This window comes from Helianthus annuus, chromosome 4 (assembly GCF_002127325.2).
Source record: "Helianthus annuus cultivar XRQ/B chromosome 4, HanXRQr2.0-SUNRISE, whole genome shotgun sequence".
Taxonomy (NCBI): Eukaryota; Viridiplantae; Streptophyta; class Magnoliopsida; order Asterales; family Asteraceae; genus Helianthus; species Helianthus annuus.
The window spans coordinates 207,048,465-207,071,991 of record NC_035436.2 but is presented as its reverse complement, the minus strand read 5'-3'; the positions used below and the strand labels follow the sequence as shown (position 1 = coordinate 207,071,991).

The 23,527-nt window shown below is 40.7% G+C and overlaps 3 protein-coding genes across 4 annotated transcripts; all 3 read right to left on the bottom strand.

Moving 5' to 3' along the window:
- Positions 1-15,745: 15,745 nt before the first annotated feature.
- On the bottom strand, positions 15,746-17,307 carry LOC110938257 (probable carboxylesterase 12). 2 transcript variants are annotated; one of them, XM_035988859.1, is made up of 2 exons: positions 16,553-17,307; positions 15,746-16,507 (listed from the first exon to the last, which is right to left on the bottom strand). In XM_035988859.1, the coding sequence occupies exons 1-2, from the start codon at positions 16,853-16,855 to the stop codon at positions 15,899-15,901; spliced, it is 912 nt and encodes a 303-aa protein (XP_035844752.1). In that variant the 5' UTR covers positions 16,856-17,307; the 3' UTR covers positions 15,746-15,898. The 2 variants fall into 2 exon arrangements, with proteins under 2 accessions (XP_035844752.1, XP_022036413.1); XM_022180721.2 differs by having other exon boundaries at positions 15,746-17,305.
- A 522-nt stretch (positions 17,308-17,829) lies between these two features.
- On the bottom strand, positions 17,830-19,188 carry LOC110938258 (probable carboxylesterase 12). Its single transcript, XM_022180722.2, has one exon. It carries the CDS (start codon positions 19,089-19,091, stop codon positions 18,051-18,053), a length of 1,041 nt encoding a protein of 346 aa, XP_022036414.1. The 5' UTR covers positions 19,092-19,188; the 3' UTR covers positions 17,830-18,050.
- A 2,967-nt stretch (positions 19,189-22,155) lies between these two features.
- On the bottom strand, positions 22,156-23,196 carry LOC110934254 (probable carboxylesterase 12). Its single transcript, XM_022177433.2, has one exon. The coding sequence runs from the start codon at positions 23,194-23,196 to the stop codon at positions 22,156-22,158; it is 1,041 nt and encodes a 346-aa protein (XP_022033125.2).
- Between the last annotated feature and the right edge of the window lie 331 nt (positions 23,197-23,527).

Here is a 23,527-nt window from a genome sequence, read left to right as displayed (position 1 = left end):
TTTGATATATGGGTCATACTCTACTGATATAATATGTTATATTAAGTATATTTACTGTATGAACCAGACCCGAAACTCAGATTTCTGATTTTACCCTTTTATTATCTTTTAAATGACCAAAATGCCCTTCTAAGGCATGAATTGAGTTTAAAATTATCCCGGGCAATATAGGACATAACTTACTGATATAATATCATATTTTAAGCATATTATCTCAGGGAACTTGCATTTGAATCATTGGTCTACCCGTATCGCCCTTTTCGCGTTCGGTTCGGTTTACGTAACTAGTTTGCGTAAATTGACCGAAACGGGTCAAACGATATCATTTTTATTTCAAAATCCAGAATGTATTTAGTATACCCATATTATACAAGTATTCAAACTTGTCGGGTCTAAATCACATTCTATCCGGTCTTTCGCTTAATCGTGCGTAAACCGTATCATTCCTAAAACTAACCGGTCAAAGCTTAAGCTTAAATAAAAGGCCGTTAGGAATCTAATAGGTTAATTATAAACCTTTGTTCCAGATTAGGAGGCCCGGTAAAAGCTACCAACACTTATCATTTGTGACTTATACTTGCTCAGGTAAATACATTTTGGCTTATTTTCCCTATACGGGCTTGGGGTACGGTATTTAAAATACCGCTTGATCGGGCGCACAAGTCCTGCTCCTTATAGGTGTACAGTCTTGAATAGCTTGTGCGACTTCGTTTAAACAGTTTTGTCTTACTTAAAGGCTTTGGGGGGTTATTGACCGTGTCCCGGATATCCTTGGCATTATCTTACGAGATGGCCACGACCAGAGCACCGGGTGTAGGCGTACACCCGACGTGTATAACTCTTTGATGTGGTGTGTCATTTAATCTCTAGCCCGGACAGTAGATCCCGGGCCACCAGAGATATAAGTGCATGTAATTCGTTCACAAGTTTATATTATATAATTATCCCAAGTTAATAAAAATATTTATGCCTTGTGCATTTAAATCAATTTTCAATCATTTTCAAAATGAGTCAGTCGATTTGTATTTACCAGTGTAAACTGACGTATTTTTCCCAAAAGATTAAGTGCAGGTACTATACGGAAATAGGCTGGCTGTTTCCTAGAAAGCGTCCACAATAGTCTCGCAAACTCGGACGACAATTATCTGTTGAACTATTTATTTCTATTTTTATTTTGATCCGCCTGTGGATCCATTTCAACTACAGTGATATTTATTATTACACTTTATTTAAAAGTTGAAATGTTTCTATTCTGCTTCCGCTGTGCATTATTATTATATTGTGTTGATTGTCTATGACGATGCCAACTACGTCACTGTACCCCACACCGGGCCCATCGGTGACACGTGGAAATGGGGGTGTGACAGGTTGGTATCAGAGCCAACGCTGAGTGAATTAAACACTAGTCTTTTGTGTTTAATCTCAGTTACACAATTGCACATTCCTCGATTTTCGAGTCTAGACAAAGAACTTAGGAATGTTCAACTTTTCGTTTAATTTATTTTTATTTATTAATGCATTGTCTTATATATATTTTGTTGTGCAACTTGTTTGACTTTTGACAGGATCAGGATGCCGCCAAGGATGAGAGGTCGTGGAGGATTTCATACATCGCACGATCATGAGGCTGGTCCCTCCCATAGGCGAGCTCCATCCGCCTCACACAACACAGCCGCCAACGACCTTTGGAGGTCTTTCGCCGAGCCTGCTAGGCACTCGGTGTCCGCCAGCACTTCACCGTCTTTACCCCACTCGTTTGGGCCCCACTCAGAGAATGGGCCCCATGGTTCGCTTGGATCATACATACCATTGCACCAGTCACCACACCAGCACCCAGCGCCAGCCTACCAGGGTTTGTATAACCCTAATGCTTATGTGGAGGAGCCGGTGGGCCATAACCCACTTGGACAGGAGGACCACTTTTCTGGTGGTCACGAGATAGACGTAGACGAGGAGACGGACCCTTCGCTCCCACCATCAGGCACACCAAACCACCCGATTGAGATATCGGATGGGTCGCCATACACAGGATCACCATTTAATGGTGTGGACAGCTTCCAGGAGAGGTTCAAGCAGCATGATTGGTACTTCACCCCTAGCCACAACTCTCCGATGCTTCAATCACTCCATGGTACTCCGATGCTTCAATCGCTCCATGGTTCGCCGGTGCACTCACAGCACCACTCGCAGCAGCAGCAGCTCCAGCAGCAGCCGCCTCTACCGCAGGACCTATCTGAGGCCCTGTGGCGTGACGTGATCACTCCGTCACCACCGCCGCCGCCAGTTTTACCTCCTCCGCCTCAGAGGCCTAGGAGGAATGCGCGCATGTCTACGCGCGGAGGGATTCGCATAAGCACCCCTCCACGTGTTAGTAGCAGCCGCTACACATCTCTACCCGGGGAGTCTGAGACAGGGGAGTCTCAGCATCCCGTATCGGAGGTTACTTCTGTTCCGATCCCGCCTCTGCCGCCGCAGAATTTTGGAGAGCCGATTCCGGCTTATGCTAGTGCCGCTCAGTTCAACCCGTTCGAGCAGGTGTTCCCTCAGGGTTATGATTACACGGGAGACCCTTATTGGCAAGCTGTGAACTACAGCTCACTCCCACATAGTGGTCCACTTGGAGACCCTTGGGCTGCTGGCCCATCTACTTTTGGTTACCCTCCGGGTTACCAGCAGCCACCGCAGCCGCAGCCTTACCAGCCGCCGCAGCCGCAGCACTACCAGCCACCACCACCGGCGCCTATGATGTCGCCACCGCAGGTTCAGGAGATCCTGCAGGGGATTGATAGCATGCGACGCGAGTTTCAGCACAATATGCGAGAGGATCGCCGACGCACCAGTGGCATGTTTAAGAAGGTATTCGATTTGCTCAAGGGTAAGAGCAAGAAGGATCGTTGAATCCTTCGATTATCATTTCATGTACTCATGTCCCTGCGTGGACATTTATTCCAGTACTCTACCCCTGCGTGGGTATATCTATCTTTCTCTACCCCTGTGTGGGTATGTTATCCTGTTGACCCCTGCGTGGGTTTGCTTTATTTTATTTTGTTGTTGTTGTACTTGTTTAGCCCCTGCGCGGGCATGTTATTCATGCTAGTTATGTTATTTCAAAGTCCCGTTTAGGGCATAGATGTACTAGTACTTTGTTAAAAATTTGAAATGGTTAATTTGAATTTCTTATTTAATTATGTGCATGAATTTAACATTTAATAATGGAAATTATCAATTTTTATTTGATTTGCCATTTTATAAGAATCTTAGTAAGGTATAACCTAGCTTGAATGCCTTATTAACAGGCCTGGCCGTGACGGTAAAACCTGGTTGAAAAGATTCAACTCCCTGTTAACATCTGAAAACATGTTAACATTCTGACTAAGCGTGATTCGTAAAATCACCCACGTCACCCTTTTTAATAAATTATCTACAGATTCTATCTGTATACAAGTCTATTAATGACTTGATACCTACGGGTTATGACTATGTCATATAGTGGCAGTTGTGGTTTATAACTCCCTGCCAAGAAATGAATTATCTACAGATTATATCTGTATACAAGTCTATTAATGACTTGATACCTACGGGTTATGATTATGTCATATAGTGGCAGTTGTGGTCTATGACCCCCTGCCTAGTAAAGAAATATCTACAGATTTTATCTGTACACAAGTCTATTAATGACTTGATACCTACGGGTTATAACTATGTTATATAATGACAGTTGTGGCCTATGACTCTCTGTCTAGTAAAGGATTATTTGTTAAATTATACAATTTATAGTCCTATAAAAATCTAAATTTATAATTTAGTAATTGTCCGTTGTGACTAGGCCTATGGTGCCAATATATATATTTTCATTCCTTGATTGCTAATAAGAGCCTGAATGAAATTTATTAAATTAACTGCTAAGGTTTTTGATACCATGGTTAATAAATCGTCTAGGACGATAATACTGTTAGGTTCTAAATAAGACCTTGTCCCTTATTGTAGCTTAAAGCTACGATGGCCAAATCGGAAGAAACCAACAGTCATTCTGGGGAACGCTCAGATAATGCAAAGATTCACGTTACCGGTGCAGAATTGCAAGCACTGATTGATAATGCTGTCGCCAAGGCTATGGATAGGCAGTTCAGAGAATCTAGTGGTACTCAGAGTAGAACCCGCTCAGTGACGCATGTCAAGGCTAAGACTCATTCTGGGGCTCATAGTAAGCCGCCGTCTAAAAAGAGTGAGCCAAAGAAAGTTGAGGATGATAACCATTCCTCCAACCACAGCAGCGTCCCAAAGCAGGAGATTGAGCTGAAGCATGACACGTACAGCAGGTCCTGTACGTACAAATATTTTGTATCCTGCAAGCCCAGAGATTTCACTGGGGAAAAGGGAGCCGTCGATTGTATGACGTGGATCGACGAGATGGACACTGTAGTTGATATCAGCGGGTGTGCTGATAGGGACGTCGTTAAGTACGTGTCCCAATCATTCAAAGGAGATGCGTTAGCATGGTGGAAGTCACTCCTACAAGCTGCCGGTAAGGCCACACTGTACGGTTTGTCATGGGAACAGTTTGTGGCCCTGATTAAAGAGAACTTCTGTCCGCAGCACGAGGTCGAGCGAATTGAATCGGATTTCGTATCCTTAGTCATGAAGAACCTCGATTGCCAAGCGTATCTTACTACGTTCAACACGCTGTCTCGCTTAGTGCCTTACCTGGTGACCCCGGAGCCGCGTAGGATTGCTCGATTCATTGGGGGTCTGGCACCGGAGATTAAAGCCAGCGTCAAAGCTTCAAGACCCACTACATTTAGATCTGTAGCAGATCTATCCCTCTCCCTCACTCAAGACGTGGTTAGATTGAGAGCCATGAAGAGCTCTGAGGAGAACAAACGAAAACGTGAGGATGACACCTCACGGAGATCTGAAAAGCGACATAGAGGGAACAACGACCACAGGAAAGGGTCGGGGTCTAGGAAAAGTGATCATCAGTCGGGTGAAAAACCCAGATGCAAGTTTTGTAGGAGACACCACTTTGGGAGGTGTCGGTTTGAAACAAAACCCCAGTCTTCAGAGAAACGATGTGGAATCTGCAAGTCCACAGACCATAAAGCTGTGGATTGCAAGAAAGTGAAGGATGCAACCTGTTTTGGTTGCAACGAAAAAGGTCACATTCGGCCCAACTGTCCAAAGTTTGCGAAGAAGGCCGAGGAAGGGAAGAAGACTAATGCGAGAGTCTTCAAAATGGACGCAAAGGAAGCAGTCCTTGACGATAACGTCATTACCGGTACGTTTCTTGTAAACGATATATTTGCTAGAGTTTTGTTTGATTCGGGGGCTGATAAGTCATTTGTAGATAATAAGTTTTGTAAACTGTTGAACCTTCCTGTTAAAACCTTAAGTGTGAAATATGAGGTGGAATTAGCCGATGGAACCTTAGAAACCGCCTCAACTGTTCTAGATGGATGTGTTATCTCCATTAGGAATCATTCCTTCCCGTTATCCTTGCTTCCCTTTAAGCTAGCTGGATTCGACATAGTGATAGGCATGGATTGGTTGTCAAGTAACCAAGCCCAGATTCTGTGCAATAGAAAGCAAGTAATAGTTAAGACTCCATCTGGTGAGTCACTTACTATTCAAGGAGATACCCAGCATGGATTGCCGGAGCAAGTGTCCATGCTCAAAGCATCCAGATGCCTGCAGAAAGGATGTGTCATTTATATGGCACAAGTTACCATTGATGAGCCGAAGCCGAAGATTGAAGATATTCCTGTTATTTCGGAATATCCTGAAGTTTTCCCTGAAGAACTACCCGGTTTGCCACCGGATAGACAAGTAGAGTTTCGGATAGATATCATACCAGGTGCAGCACCTGTAGCAAGAGCACCATACAGATTGGCACCAACGGAGATGAAGGAGTTGAGGACGCAGTTGGATGAGCTTTTAGCCAAAGGTTTTATTAGACCTAGCTCGTCTCCTTGGGGAGCGCCAATCTTGTTCGTTAAGAAGAAGGATGGTTCGATGCGTCTGTGCATCGATTACCGTGAGCTTAATAAGGTCACTATCAAGAATAGATATCCGTTACCCAGGATCGACGATCTGTTCGATCAGTTGCAAGGAGCAAGCTATTTCTCCAAGATTGACCTAAGGTCAGGTTATCATCAGTTGAAGGTCAAGGAGGAAGACGTACACAAGACCGCGTTTAGGACTCGTTATGGACATTACGAGTTCCTAGTGATGCCGTTTGGGCTCACTAACGCACCAGCCGCATTCATGGATCTCATGAATCGTGTCTGCAAACCCTATTTAGATAAGTTCGTTATCGTCTTTATTGATGACATCCTTATCTACTCGAAGAGCCAAGCTGATCATGAGAAACACCTTCGTTGTATTCTCAAACTTCTGTATCAAGAGAAGCTTTATGCCAAATTCTCGAAGTGTGAATTTTGGCTTCGAGAAGTCCAGTTTCTTGGACATGTGGTAAGCGAGCGTGGTATCCAAGTAGATCCCGCTAAAGTAGAAGCAGTCATGAACTGGCAGGAGCCGAAGACTCCTACCGAAATTCGCAGTTTCCTCGGATTGGCAGGATATTATAGGAGATTCATCGAGAACTTCTCAAGGATTGCTGCGCCCCTAACCTCATTGACCCGTAAGAAGATTAAGTTTGATTGGGGCCCTAAGCAGCAGGAATCCTTTGACATTCTGAAGCAGAAGCTGAGCAATGCGCCAGTGTTGACATTGCCCGATGGTATAGATGAATTTGTGGTGTACTGTGACGCATCACACACAGGCATGGGTTGTGTACTCATGCAGAAAGGCAAAGTCATTGCCTACGCTTCTCGACAGCTCAAGGTGCACGAGAAGAACTACACCACCCACGATTTGGAATTGGGTGCGGTTGTATTTGCATTGAAGCTATGGAGACATTACTTGTATGGAACCAAGTGCATAATTTATTCGGATCACAAGAGTCTTCAGCATCTGTTCAATCAGAAGGAATTGAACATGCGTCAAAGGCGATGGATGGAAACTCTCAATGATTATGACTGTGAGATAAGATACCATCCCGGCAAGGCAAATGTGGTTGCCGACGCCCTAAGCAGAAAGGAAAGGGTTAAACCGATCAGAATCAATGCCAAGCGCATTGAGGTAAGAAATAACTTGAGTGAAAGGGTGTTAGCTGCATAGAAGGAAGCTGTGCTGGAAGCTAACTATCCTGCAGAAAAGTTGGGAGTAACTGAGGAACAGTTATCCCACGACAAGGATGGAATGCTACGACTAAACGGACGAATATGGGTTCCAGTATATGGAGGACTTCGGGACGTTATCCTCCAGGAAGCCCACAACTCTAAATATTCCGTTCATCCTGGAGCTGATAAGATGTACCAGGATTTGAAATCAAACTACTGGTGGATTGGTTTGAAAAAGTCCGTGGCCGAGTATGTGGCCAAATGTTTGACTTGTGCGCAAGTCAAGGCTGAGCATCAGAAGCCGTCAGGTTTGCTTCAACAACCTGAAATTCCCAAATGGAAGTGGGAAATGGTGACAATGGATTTTATCACCAAGTTGCCGAAGACGAAAAAGGGAAATGATACCATATGGGTCATAGTTGACAGACTGACTAAGTCAGCTCATTTTCTACCCATCAAAGAGACGTATAGCTCAGATATGTTAGCTCAATTATACGTCGATAAGATAGTAGCGCTACATGGTATACCTATATCTATTATCTCCGATAGAGATACTAGATATACGTCACATTTTTGGAAGAGTTTCCAACAATCGTTGGGCACTCGTTTGAATTTTAGTACGGCTTACCATCCTCAGACTGATGGTCAGAGCGAGCGTACTATTCAAACCCTGGAAGACATGCTTCGTGCATGTGCGATCGACTTAGGTGGTAGTTGGGATAAGCACCTACCACTGATTGAATTCTCCTACAACAATAGCTACCATTCCAGCATAAAGGCTGCGCCTTTTGAGGCCCTATACGGTAGGAAGTGTAGATCGCCCATTTGTTGGGCGGAAGTTGGAGATGTCCAGTTGTCTGGACCAGATATCGTCTTTGAGACGACAGACAAGATCGTTCAGATCCGTGATCGTTTGAAAGCTGCCAGAGATAGGCAGAAAAGTTATGCGGATCCTAAGCGCAAAGATTTTCACTTTGATGTGGGTGAAAAAGTATTGCTCAAAGTATCGCCTTGGAAAGGTGTGATGAGATTTGGAAAGAAAGGCAAGCTGAGCCCGAGATACATAGGACCTTTCGAGATAATCGAACGTGTCGGGGCAGTCGCTTACAAGTTAAACTTGCCTGAAGAGCTTAGTGCCATTCATAATGTGTTTCACATCTGTAATTTGAAGAAGTGTTTCGCTGACGATTCACTGGTTATACCGCATACAGATATACACATAGACGAAAGTCTAAAGTTTGTTGAAAAACCTTTGTCGATTGAGGATCGACAGGTAAAGAAGCTTCGAAGGAAGCACGTGCCTATTGTTAAGGTCAAGTGGGATGCCCGTAGAGGTCCCGAATACACGTGGGAAGTGGAATCCACGATGAAAGAAAAATATCCCCATTTGTTTGAATAAATCTCGGGGTCGAGATTTCTTTTAAGGGGGTGAGGATGTAACACCTCGAAAAATTTCGTCCAATAATGTCTTGACACGTGTCATAAGGTTCCGTTATGTGAAAACATACTTTAGAGGGACTAAAAGTGACAAACAGTGAAAACTATGGAACGTAAGGGTCCAAAGTGTCAACAATGGATAAATAGGCTCTATGATAACCCTACATAATGTTTATAACCTTAAACGGATGGTTCATGGATCATACGACGCGGAAATTGCCCAAAAGTGAAGTATTGTAAAACTATAGGGGCCAAAAGTGTCAACATGTTTAATTTATACCTCTGAGTGAACTTTTGGCAGACCCGAAGCTTTGTATAGCTAAAATATACTCACTAGAATATGTGGTAAAAATTTCATGAAGTTTCGTCAACGTATGAGAAAGTTATGGCCAAAACCGTACTTAAGGGGCTAAAAGCGTCAACGTCGAATTCAGGACTTTTCGGTTGAGCGCAAAGTTATCCGAGGGCATTACCATGTTGGTAAAAGTCCTAAGGTCCTTAAAAACCAAGTTTGGGGGTTTACGGGTCGAGAAAAGTAGCCGAAACATCACGTACAAGTTCAGGGGTCAAAGCTGTCAACATTGGAAAGTTGTTTGGCTGAAACAAGGGTCAGGCGACCCGCCTGGGAAAGCCCAAGCGGGCCGCGTGGGACTGCCAGCGACCAGAAATTCAATTATGGGTTATTTGGGTCCGAATTCAAGTGTATTACAGCTGGTCTTGCCTCCTCTTGCACCAATAACATTACATGCAAGCCTACTACAACAGTAAACCTCAATTACCTGCTTTAAATCCGAATTTGCATCCATTTCTTGAGCATTTTCATAGTAAACAAGAACACCAAGACTTGCAAGAGCTCTCAAAGCTTCTCTGGAGATAATCTGATCCTCAAGGCCGACTACCAGTGATCATTTAACACCTATAGAACTATTGTAAGCCTTCAATTCGTTCTTTAATCCGTTTTTGTAGTGATTATTGCTAAAAGTCAAACTGGGTGTTCATAACCTTTGACTTTCTGATTAAACGGATTTCTTTCAGTAATTTCTCGAATTGAAACTTGTTATAGATTGGTATTTATGTGGGAAACAAACCCTCTAAAGGTTACTAACTGATTCCCACTACATGCATGCTTAATGTCGAGTCAAACCGTTTCTAAAAAGTCAACAGAAGTGATTTTTGTGAAAAATGACATGATTAATGATATAGATGACATGCAAACTGATTGATCATTAAAAATGACTTGTAATATATATATAAAGGTGTTTTAATCATCATCAACTCGACAATCTATAGTGTAGACACGAATCGGAACCGAAAGTCTTGTAAAACGATTATTTCGTAGACTATCGATTCGGATTCGTACATGCATGTTCAAGATCTGTATTGGAAAGTATTTTTGATTACTTTTATTTTAGTTAAACTCTCTGGAATTTTCTTTGATTGAGTCTATGCTTAGCCTATTCGAATGCTTGTTTCCGGTTTATGCATAAAGTTGACTATTTTGCCCTTTTTGATTTAAAACGGGATTTTTGGAAAAGTGAAAGGATAGAAATCTTTATTTTTATTATATAAACGTGCACCGAAAGTTTCGGATCAGTTGGTGGTCCAGATTGTGAGTTATGGCCATTAGCGTAAAACTATGTTATAAATTTACATAAACGGCCCTTTTTGCGTAGAACCCGTTTCTGGCCACGTTTTGGTACAAAACTTTTTACCAACTGATTATATATAATATTCTGGGAATTTTGATGATTTTTAAGTAATTTTTGGCTGAACGGATCCTAGATCACCTAGTCATATCGGCTTGTGTCGGTTTTGACCGTTTTAGCCATAAAAGGAGTTTTACACATCCGTTTGACCCGAAACCTTTTTCTACTGATTTTGTATGATGAATAAATTATTATAAGACTTCTGGAAATATAAAAATCTCAGATTTACTGTGAAAACCCGAAAACGCCCTTAAATCGTATTTTTAGCGTCTTAAGCGCATAGTAAGCGTTGTACTTGTTTTAAACCTATAAAACTTATACCTACTGATGTAAATCACATATTTTCATATAATAACAGTAAGTATGATATTTTGAACTCAGGTTTCCAGTTTTGGCATTTTTAGCCCTTGTGAAATTACTAAAATACCCCTACGGTGCATAGTTTGGTTTTAAATGATATATTTGATATATGGGTCATACTCTACTGATATAATATGTTATATTAAGTATATTTACTGTATGAACCAGACCCGAAACTCAGATTTCTGATTTTACCCTTTTATTATCTTTTAAATGACCAAAATGCCCTTCTAAGGCATGAATTGAGTTTAAAATTATCCCGGGCAATATAGGACATAACTTACTGATATAATATCATATTTTAAGCATATTATCTCAGGGAACTTGCATTTGAATCATTGGTCTACCCGTATCGCCCTTTTCGCGTTCGGTTCGGTTTACGTAACTAGTTTGCGTAAATTGACCGAAACGGGTCAAACGATATCATTTTTATTTCAAAATCCAGAATGTATTTAGTATACCCATATTATACAAGTATTCAAACTTGTCGGGTCTAAATCACATTCTATCCGGTCTTTCGCTTAATCGTGCGTAAACCGTATCATTCCTAAAACTAACCGGTCAAAGCTTAAGCTTAAATAAAAGGCCGTTAGGAATCTAATAGGTTAATTATAAACCTTTGTTCCAGATTAGGAGGCCCGGTAAAAGCTACCAACACTTATCATTTGTGACTTATACTTGCTCAGGTAAATACATTTTGGCTTATTTTCCCTATACGGGCTTGGGGTACGGTATTTAAAATACCGCTTGATCGGGCGCACAAGTCCTGCTCCTTATAGGTGTACAGTCTTGAATAGCTTGTGCGACTTCGTTTAAACAGTTTTGTCTTACTTAAAGGCTTTGGGGGGTTATTGACCGTGTCCCGGATATCCTTGGCATTATCTTACGAGATGGCCACGACCAGAGCACCGGGTGTAGGCGTACACCCGACGTGTATAACTCTTTGATGTGGTGTGTCATTTAATCTCTAGCCCGGACAGTAGATCCCGGGCCACCAGAGATATAAGTGCATGTAATTCGTTCACAAGTTTATATTATATAATTATCCCAAGTTAATAAAAATATTTATGCCTTGTGCATTTAAATCAATTTTCAATCATTTTCAAAATGAGTCAGTCGATTTGTATTTACCAGTGTAAACTGACGTATTTTTCCCAAAAGATTAAGTGCAGGTACTATACGGAAATAGGCTGGCTGTTTCCTAGAAAGCGTCCACAATAGTCTCGCAAACTCGGACGACAATTATCTGTTGAACTATTTATTTCTATTTTTATTTTGATCCGCCTGTGGATCCATTTCAACTACAGTGATATTTATTATTACACTTTATTTAAAAGTTGAAATGTTTCTATTCTGCTTCCGCTGTGCATTATTATTATATTGTGTTGATTGTCTATGACGATGCCAACTACGTCACTGTACCCCACACCGGGCCCATCGGTGACACGTGGAAATGGGGGTGTGACAAAAGCAATAGGCAGGTTGAAGGCCTATGAGGAACGAATCAAAGAGCAAGACGAGACAAGTGACAATGATCAAAGTAAGGTATTATTATCTAAAACTGATGGCCAAAGTTCTAATACCAATGGACAAGACTCTAAAACCGATGGTCAAGAGTAGAATGAAGAGACTGGTTGTAAGTGTTGTGGACGAGGATGGTCTAGCCAAAGTGATCGTGGAAGAGGTCGTGGTCGTGGTCGAGGAGGACGATACCAACGGGATAAAAGGTTTATCGTATGTTATAATTGTCAAGAAAAATGTCATTATGCAAGTGAATGTCCTAAGAAGTAAGAAGGAGTCAAAGGAAGAAGTAGCAAACTTGGCTGAAGAGTATGACCCGTCACTATTTTGAAGAATAACGTGTCCATATCAAGATTAAGGGGGTGAATGAAGGATTAATCTTGATATAGGAAGGAGTAATTATATAGTTAGAGATAATTATTAGTTTAAAGTATTATGTTTATCTAGTTACTTTATTAATTGGTTAATAAGTATTAGAGTTGGTATTGGTTTAGGATAGCTTGTTTAGCAAGTAATTAGTTTAGTATAAATAGATGGGTTAGGTTATGTAATTACTTGGATGTTTTGCTTTGTTCTTTATTAATATATAAAAGAGTCGTGAGGAGTTCTCACAAAATCGTTGTGTTGCTGCGTTTTTGATCCAGTTGATTCCAACATTTAGGACTTAGAATCTGAATCAAGTTTTGAACTAATTTATCTTGAAGTTAGAGAAAAAGGGTTCAGAAGGAGGATTGTATGTTGCATGGTTGAGAAATATGTTGTTGTGAGTACATATTTAGCTTAAAGCATTGTATGCTGCATTAAGTACTTGGATGCTTAATTGTTTTGAATCAGGATTCAGGATGTTGCTGATTATGCAATCCCTTGAAGCTCCTAAATAGAAACGAATTGCCAACTGATCCAGTTGAAGGGATTCCTCTTGAGATGCCCTTTGTTTACTTCTATGGACATATTTAGCGTTATGCCGGGATGTGAAAAGATATCGGATCGGTGGAAAAGGAGTTTTGCAAACTAAATCTATCATTGAACTTGAATTAAGGTACGGTGGGTTCGAGCTGTAACATCCTTTTTTGGCTCGATAATTTTTTTAATCAAAATAATTCTTTCATTCCAATCATCAGGACAAATTACATAAGGATAACAAGGCATGGCCTTTGTGGAACAAATGGGTTCCTCCCAAAATAAATGTTTTTCGCTTAGCGTGGAAGTCAGGTCTTGCGCACCGTGGAGTTCTTGTTGGGGATACCACTTGCTCGCGATGTGGTTTAAGAGAAGAAAATGTCTTTCACATATTGTGGGATTGCTTATTTGCCAAATCAATTTGGAGGGCGATTCTTGCTTGGCTTAAAATTAAAATTACTTTCCCGAACCATCTCACCTCGACAAATCAACTACTAGACTTAGTCACGGGCTTGAAGGGATCAAAGAAATGGAAGAAGACTACAGGAGCGGTACTTCAAATTTGGAGGGCGATTCTTGCTTGGCTTAAAATTAAAAAAGAGAACTCTTTCCTTTGGGTTAGGAGTAGATCTTAATTCTGTAACTTGAATTGGGATAGAAGATGCGACTTTAATATTCGCGATGTAATCTTGTAACTGTCGGATTCCAGTTACTTGCTGGCCCGTTTTTTCTATAGTTAAAAAAAAAGAATTTGCCGTCTTATGAAAAAGGAGACATCTTGCACGTAATAAAAAAAAAACACTAATTTAATGAACATCACATCATCTATGGGTCCCGTTCTAATTCTTTTTGATATTTTTCTTGAAATAACTTTTAATCTTGATTGATAGGTTGGAGTGTTGGACCAGTTGCGTTTATCATTTACTATATATTTATGGTGTTTTGATATTGTAGTTGCTACACTAAAAGTTGTTACCGTCACTAGCTTAAAAACAAGCAAAGGTCACCCACCACGTAATTAAATATCAGTACCAAATGTTAGCAACAAATATCAAAGGTGTTATGAATGATATTTGATTTATGACCGTATCAAAAGTGTTATGAATGATAAGTTTGGTTTATAACCATTTTCCGTATATTTCAACTCGTAACATGAAATCTTACACACATTTTTGTCGGTAACGATAATGATCGCTTCATTTTAACATTATTGTGGAGTCAACTGTAGCAACTTATTTCTTGTTGACGTCAAGTCGTCAATGACTAGGTTCGACCTCTTGGTCCATCATTTTTATCCACGTTATGGGTTGTGATATTCGTCTCCTCCGCATGTCATTTTGTTTTCTGAATATTTTTTCGGTAGTTATCAATAAAAAAGGTAGGTGTTATGTTATTTCATTTTGCATATTAGGTGTCAATGTTTTGTTAGTATGTATTAGTTTGTATCTTTGAATGCTACAAATAAATTAAAGCCATATGAATCAATAAAAGTTATTTCGCCATTATAAAAGATGCATCAAAATGGATTACATCAAATCAAAATATAAATGCGGGCACGTCATAGAAGGCGGTGGTAGAAGATGGTGGCAACATGTCTGAGGGTCGGAGAGAGGAAACAAGGTGAAGCGACTTGTTCTGGGTCAAAGGGTAGGGTGCTTCTTGGGTTGTGGTAGCAGGTGGGTGGTAGATGATGGTGGCAGAAGGTGGAAGGTGGTGCTTGTTGGGTGGTGGTAGCATGTCGGTGGTAGAAGATGGTAGCAGAAGGTAGTGAGGGAGAGGGTGGGTGGTGAATAAGGGAGTTTTTATATCTTCTTTTTACTTTTTAGTATTATACAAAATAGTCCCTGAATAACTAACAGATCTTTACAAAATAACCCATCGGAAGGTGAAATGACAAGAACTCGTCAACTTTTACCTTTTATATCTTCTTTTTACTTTTTAGTATTGTACAAGACGTATTGGATTAGGGCTAAAGAACATAACGTGCATGATTTTGAAACATTAAGTACAGAACTCGTCAACTTTTGCGCTAAAGAACAGCGCCTGCAATTGGTGTAAACATAAAGGACAAAACTTGTAATTTACTCTAAAAAAATTGAATACAACTCTGTTAATTTTTTTACTAGACATTATTATATATATCAAATCCCATCGCTGGTTTGCGACATTCTAATATAATTTATGTTGAAAACAGGGTTGTATATGACATATAGTACTTAGCATAAACTATAAAAGTGCCGATAACGTGACGAACCAAATTGATTCCAACCAAATAAAAGTATTATCCGAATCAGAACCGGGACCGATATTCATATTTATGGTTTTCGATAGATAAGTACGTGTCAATACCATTGTTGGCATATCACGAGTTTATTTTTGAGTTTTCTCTTGATTGCAATAATGAGCTTCGGTATTATAACGAACAAACCAATGTTGACCAAATTCCCGCCGCAAAATGCGGGGAAATCCCATTAGATACTCACATATACAAGTCAGAACTTTGAATTTTTAAAATAAAGCATTAGCCCGATGGCTAAGGCCCACCAGCTATTAGCTACCAAGCAACCCACATGTACAACCACCCAATATCAGAAAATTAATAGGACTCCAATACCAGATGACAGTTGATTTAGACACAAGGAGTGACAAACATATTTTGATGATTAAAAAAAGTTACAATCTAGATTGAGATTATGTTAACACTAATTCGCTACGGACACTTTGCGTGTGTAGCGAAACCCGTCATATCCACACAAACACGATTTATTTTATCTAACACGCAAACAAGGGACAAGATTACGCCCGATCGTTGATGAAGGTACAAATCCTGGTGCGCATGGTACAAGAAGCATCAACAGAAGGGTTGTACAGGAAATACACATGACCCAACCCTTTATCCTCAATAACCTCTATATCTCCTCTCCACCCACTTTTTCCCAAAATATCCTTGTAATAATACCCCCTATCCTTCAAAATATCATTCTCAGCAACATAAACAAGTACCTTGGAGCATCCAAGATCCGAGACCTTCGGATCCATAGCCGGGTTAATCAACGGGTCATCCTCCCCACTTGTTTCCGGGTGGGCGATCTTCCATAGATCGCCCACTATTGTGGCACGTGTGTTGTCTGATTCCGACCCCACCCGTTCCTTTCCCCAAAAAAACGGGTGGAGTAAGATGACACCCCGAAGACTCACACTCCGGGTCGGGTCACTTGACCCGACCTGGATTGCCATGTGGTGGGCAATAGTAGCACCCGCGCTATCCCCCGCGAAAAACACGTGTCCAAGGTCGGCCAACTCATTTAGCCACGACTCGGGTCCATTTCCGTCAACATGTTGCCCGACCCACTTGATTGCTTCCCATGAGTCGTTAAAACATGCGGGAACAGGATGCTCCGGCGCCGTTCTGTAGTCTACTGAGACTACGACGGCGCCGGATTCTGCCGCTATTAGGTTTAATAACCTATGGTAGGGAGGTGAGGCGGCGGATTCGATGATGAATCCGCCGCCATGAAAGTAGATTAAGAGGGGGAGTTTTTTCACCGTTGGGTTGTGGGGTTTGGGAATGTAAAGGCGGACGGAGAGGGGGGTGTCCGGTAGGATAACGACGTCTTTGGATTGAACGCCGGAAGAAGGATCAATGCCGGCAGGGACAGTGTCGTTGCCGGAGAGTTTTTCGTACCGGCCGTCTTTGTAAACTCGAATGAATGGAAGGATTTCTTTGATGATTTGATCTGCTGATGAGTCCATCTCGATATAATGTGTGTGATAATATGATATTTTTGTTTGAACACAATGATATGTTTGGTGTTACATTTATCCCAGTGAATGGAGTGAGCTCTTTTGTTTTTTTCTTCATAGATTTTTTCAAGAGAAAATTACCAAAATGGTCAAAGACCAAAATTACTTACGAAAATATCCAGCTTATGTCCCATTGGAACGGCGGTATCATGTGCGGGATGAGTCTTTCAAACGAGACATCATGCACGTGATGTGTCCGGAGAATTTCAAGCGAGGCATCACGAAGAAACGAAAGAAGATTACAAATGCTCTAAATCAGGGATCGACTTGAAACCCTAAGAGAGAAAGTGGCGTATTGTGTAATATGATTTGAACTGTACGAACTTAGATGGGTCTTCAAACTTTATATCCTCAGTTAACCCGCTCCACAACCTGAACCGAACCCGGGTGCAATGCACGACAATAAACGTTTATAAGCTATTACTAATATGGGGAAGGTTCTATGCAGAACACTAAATATTGCGAGAACACGCAGAACAAAATGAATACCTATTTTTTCAATCCTAAAAATCTAAAAAGTAAATGAAAATGTTACAAATGTAAGATTTATTGTTTCTTACACTAGAATTATAAACGAAGTATGGAAAATTTTCGGTTTTTATATAACTTACATATATGTTGGTCATGTGTAGGTTAAATTACCTACATGTATGTATGCTATGTGTATATAAAAATATATGGTTTATTTATGTATATATAATACGCATATGAATGTAAGAAATATAAAATTTAAAAAAATTACGAACCTTAAAGCCCAAAATTTAGTGATTTAGAGTTTTTTTGTTTTCGAAATAATTAGTGTTATGTAATCATCCTTACCAATATATATTTATATATTTGCCATTTATGGAATTGCATATATTTCAAAAGTTATGGACCAGATTTGCAGCCAAACGACCCGATGGACATGGCCTAACACACGATTAAATGATGATGGCCCCATGGTGTAAATAATAGGCCCAATGAATTCATGATAATATCTAGAAATATTGGTCCAGCTTTACTCATGAAAGATTAACTATAGATTATATCTATGAATAAAACAAAAGCATACAGACAAACGTAGAATGATTGGTCCAGCTTTATTCATGAAACTAGATCAACTGTAGATTATATATGTGAGTATTGAAACCAATTAGGCTGCTTAAGTGTTGATGAAGGTAGAAATGTTGGTGCGCATTGCCTGAGTACTTTCAAGAGAAGGGTCGGATAAGAAGTACGCATGCCCCACCCCTTTGTCCTCAATAACGTTTATCTTCCCCTTCCACCCACTTTGATCCAAAATGTACTTGTAATACCACCCCCGGTTTCGTAAATCATCAAGTTCGGCAACATAAACAAGTACTTTGGAGCCTCCCAGATTCGAGAGTTTCGGATCCATAGCCGGGTTAAGAAACGGGTCATCTAGCCCACTTGTTTCGGGGAAGGCAAATGTCCATATCATTTCAACATACTCAATATACTCGGAGTTCGGATCTTCCGACCCGACGGATGTTGTTCCCCAAAAAAATGGGTGGAGCAGGATGATTCCCTCAAGGTTTATGCTCCCACCCAGGTTTTCTGACCCGACCCGGATTGCCATTTGGTGGGCAATATTGGCGCCTGAGCTTACGCCCGCGAAGAACACGTGTCCGAGATCGGCGTATTCGTTAAGCCATGACTCCGGTCCATTCCCGTCAACGTGTTGCGCGGCCCACTTGATTGCTTCCCATGAATCGTCGTAGGCTGTGGGGATGTGATTATCCGGCGCAGTTCGGTAGTCTACAGAAACTATTATGGCGTTGGATTCCGCCGCGATGAGATTTAAAAAGTTATGCGTGTTTGGTTCAGCGGCAGTTCCACATATGAAACCGCCGCCGTGGTAGTAGAATAAAAGGGGTAGCTTTTTGACTAGGCGGTTTTGGGGTTTGGGAATGTAAAGCCTGGCGGAGAGAGGAGCGTCGGGTAAGATAACCACGTCTTTAGATTGAACTCCGGAAGAAGGATCAATCCCCGCGGGAGTGGTATCACAATCGATGAGTTTTTCATATCGGCCATCACGGTATACTATGATGTGGTTTGGAATGTATACGACAATATCATCCGGTGATAGGGATCTAATCAGCACTGAATTCGGTGATACGGTGGCAATAGGTACCAAGCACATAGCCATCCACATAGCCATAAACATTCTGTAGCACATCATAGTTTGAGGGGACTAATAAGATAGAATTAATTTGGTTCATGAAATGTTTGGTCCATTTATATAGTGTTTCTACGATATTGGTATGTGGAGGTTTTGTGGACCTTTTTGTTGTTCTTTTTTCAAACGTTTATCACATCTTTAGGAACATAAATGCACTTTCCTTTTTTTTACATTTTTTACGATTATCATTTGCTTGTTATTGTATATCAAAATAATATTATTATCAAAGGACTTTTGTTCTAATGTTATTTATACCAGTAGTAAACATGCGATGTTCCGGGAGCGACAACTTACAACACGATACCCCGTACCGCAATGGTGGAAATATGAAACGCGATAGTCAAAAGCACGGCAGACAAACAACTTGAAGATTTAAACAATTAAATAAAAAAGAAATGGTTTATCAAAATGCTATTAATCTATCTTTATGTGTAATCATTACAATCACAACAAGATTAGAGACTACAAGGCACGGTTTAACTATGTTATGCTACGATCAAGTTCCTAACTGAAATGAACCAAAATCCATGTAAAATTAACCGAAGTGGCTATGCATTAATAAAAAGAGTTTCTATAAACGTCCCATATCGGCGTAATAAAACAAGTTCGTTGTGCTTTTGCCTTATAAAAAAAGATGGCTAAGTGATTTGAGAATTTAGTTTCAATATACAACAATTTTTTATTAACCGAAAAGTTACAAACTTTAAACCAAGTTAATAATTTTATTATGCCTGGTTAAACTTTGTCTTTAGCATGTATACACATACATTTCCTAACATTTTGTGACTTCTTGGCATTGAAACTTAAAAACTAGAACCACCAAATCTAAATATGAAATGGACAAGATGGAACAGTCACGTTCCTGGAATGAAAGAGATATGATGAAGATTTTAGCCATTCATTAAATTAAAATATATGTACCATGATGTTAACTATACCTCACTTGCTTTCTTAATAGGGATTTTCTTTTTACAGAAATAGTCGGTCTTTTTGGACACATGAGGTCGAAGTTATTTTGCTTTCGGATATGGGGTCATCGGAGTTGCTAAACCTGTAACCATCGCAAAACGAAGAGCATTAATCCTAGAAAATTCAATGGTTTAAACATGGAAATAAAATCAAGACCTTGACTTTGAAATTTCCGTCACATACCAACCATGTTAGAACCAGTATATTGAGTTACTAGAACAATAAGACAGAATCAAATTCTATACATCAAATAATCTTTAGAGTTGAAGCTAGGCGTATAATTTATCTTTTTACCAATAAATCAGTAATCAGGTAATAAGTTAGGGCTCGGCGGTAGGTTCGATGGTGGGTTGGTAAACGGTCTTGGTAGAGCCCTTGTGAGACCAGGTTCCATCCTCTACGTGGTTGTTAGTGAAGGCGGCAACTAAGTGGAAAGCCTTTTCTAGAGTTTGAGGTTCGGTGGTGCGTACAGCGTCGCGAACGACCGGAGGTAGACCCCTAATGTACTTGGCGGTGGCGTGTTTGGTGGTGCTAACTAGGTGGGGAAGTAACACGTAAGTTACTTGAACCGGGTGGTGTAGGTCAAGTTATCGCCATCAATTTGTTTGAGGGACCAAAAGTCCTTTTTGAGTTTTTGCAACTCGTGTGGCGGGTAGAACTCCGATATTATTAGTTGTTTTACCTCGTCTCAAGGTAGAGCCAAGCGGCGTCGTTTCCGCGGCTGTTTCTCTCATTCGTCCCCCAATCGAGGTCTCTCGACTGGACGACCCCGGTGGCGTTGCGGGTGCGCAAGTGATCGGGACACTCACTATGAATGAAAGTGAGTTCGATGGCGTCAGACCATTGAAGCATCTTAGTTGCACGAACGTTCCCAGTGAAAGGTATGGGGTTGTATGCGTTCAATTACTTGTAGGTGAAGGTGGTTTTGGGGAGTTCGTCCTTGGAATCGACCGATGAGTTAGGACTAGAAGAGGTTTGGATTTTGCTCATGATGACTTGGGCCATTGCCTTGGCCACGAATGCCAACATCTTCTTGTTGGAGTTCCTCTTGGGGTTGGAGAAACGACTAGAAGACATCTACAAGGTTGGGGAGAGAGAATGATGAGACTTGATCAATGGTAAAAATATTTTTGCATGTTCAAATATGATAGTATGATACGTAGCACGTAGGTTGCAAATAGGTTCACGTAAACGAAGCATGTATCCACACTGATAGTAATTTAAACAACATTGAAAGAGTTTGAAATTTCTTTGGTTCTTCGAGTATTATTATTGTTTTAGGTTGCGGTAGTTGCGTGATTCGGGAATTTTGACTTGAAAAGAAGAGAGAGGTTCAAAGTTTAAAACACATAAAAATTGATATAAGCGTAAAATAGATTCAATTATAAAACTTGGAATGTTTCGGAATGAATCAAGACTAATCCAAAGTAATCAAACCTTCTTTTGAGTTCAGTAATCATGCTTTGGCCTAATAGGTAGAATACTCTCGCCGAAAATTTCGGTTAACGATATTCATCTTTCCGGTTACTACAAGTCCCTAGTCAATCGAAAGTTCAAGAATTCGGTGGGATTTAAAATCGAGGAATGAGACTAGTTACCAAGATGTGGATGTCACTCCTAACTTGGTGATGTCGTTCCCTAAACATGGTTGTTACTTACACATCGAGATAAGGAAATAAATCCAACTCATTGGTAAGGGTCCACAAGAATGAGAGAGGCGAAATTGTCATTAAGGTTAGGAAGTCACTCCTATCTTAATGGTAAATTTTGTAAAGATGTAAATGCGGATTGAAAGTCGTCACCAAAATAAGGGTTTCACGTCGATTTTTGTGAGGTCGTTTCGTTTGTGTGATAAGGGTGTCTTCGTATCGTGGTATAAGTTTGCCTTAGGAAAGGCATATATATTTTTTAAGATAAACTTCGAGCGAGCTTTTTGGATAGCCCTAGCGCCATGGTGTAATTGTGCAAATGATAGGCCCAATGAATTCTTGATACTAAAACAAAAACACACAAACAAATGTAGAAAGATTGGTCGAGCTTTATTCATGAAAGATCAACTATAGTTGATATCTGTGAGTACTGAAACCAATCATGCTTAAGTGTTGATGAAGGTAGAAATGTTGGTGCGCATTGCTCGAGCACTTTCAAGAGAAGGGTCGGATAAAAAGTACACATGCCCCACCCCTTTGTCCTCAATAACGTTTATCTTCCCCTTCCACCCACTTTTTTCCAAAATGTACTTGTAATACCACCCCCGGTTTCGTAAGTTATCAAGCTCCGCAACATAAACAAGTACTTTGGAGCCTCCCAGATTCGAGAGTTTCGGATCCATAGCCGGGTTAAGAAACGGGTCATCTAGCCCACTTGTTTCTGGGTAGTCAAATGTCCATATCATTTCAACATACTCAATATACTTGGAGTTCGGATCTTCCGACCCGACGGATGTTGCTCCCCAAAAAAATGGGTGGAGCAGGATGATTCCCTCAAGGTTTATGCTCCCACCCATATTTTCTGACCCGGCCCGGATTGCCATTTGGTGGGCAATATTGGCGCCCGAGCTCTCGCCCGCAAAGAACACGTGTCCGAGATCGGCGTATTCGTTAATCCATGACTCCGGTCCATTCCCGTCAACGTGTTGGGCGGCCCACTTGATTGCTTCCCACGAATCGTCGTAGGCTGTGGGGATGCGATTATCCGGCACAGTTCGGTAGTCGACAGAAACTATCATGGCGTTGGATTCCGCCGCGATGAGATTTAACAAGTTATGCGTGTTTGGTTCAGCGGCGGTTCCACATATGAAACCGCCACCGTGGTAATAGAATAAAAGGGGTAGCTTTTTGACGTGGCGGTTTTGGGACTTGGGAATGTAAAGCCTCGCGGAAAGAGGAGCGTCGGGTAAGATAACCACGTCTTTAGATTGAACTCCGGAAGAAGGATCAACCCCCGCGGGAGTGGTATCACAACCGACGAGTTTTTCGTATCGGCCATCACGGTATACTATGATGTGGAGTGGAATGTATACGACAATATCATTCGGTGATAGGGATCTAATCAACACTGAATTCGGTGATATGGTGGCAATAGGTACCAAGCACATAGCCATCCACATAGCCATAAACATTCTGTAGCACATCATTGTTTGAGGGGACTAATAAGATGGAATTAATTTGGTTCATGAAATGCTTGGTCCATTTATATAGTGTTTCTACGATATTGGTATGTGAAGGTTTTGTGGTAAAAGGACAAGAATTGACTTTTTTTTCTTTTTAACGTTTATCACATTTTTTGGACATAAATGCACATTTCAATTTTTACGTTTATCATATTATTGACTTATTGTTATTGTATATTAAAATAATATTGTTACTGTTCATCTGTATATTTGAGGGAACATTGTTCACCCCTTATAATTTTTTAATATATTTCGAAAGAGATTCTGAGTGAATGAGAGAGAAAAGGTAATGATA

Coding starts and splice junctions, on each gene's coding strand:
- LOC110938257 (XM_022180721.2), bottom strand. CDS start 16,855: ATGGACTCATCAGCAGATCAAATCATCAAAGAAATCCTTCCATTCATT.
- LOC110938258 (XM_022180722.2), bottom strand. CDS start 19,091: ATGATGTGCTACAGAATGTTTATGGCTATGTGGATGGCTATGTGCTTG.
- LOC110934254 (XM_022177433.2), bottom strand. CDS start 23,196: ATGATGTGCTACAGAATGTTTATGGCTATGTGGATGGCTATGTGCTTG.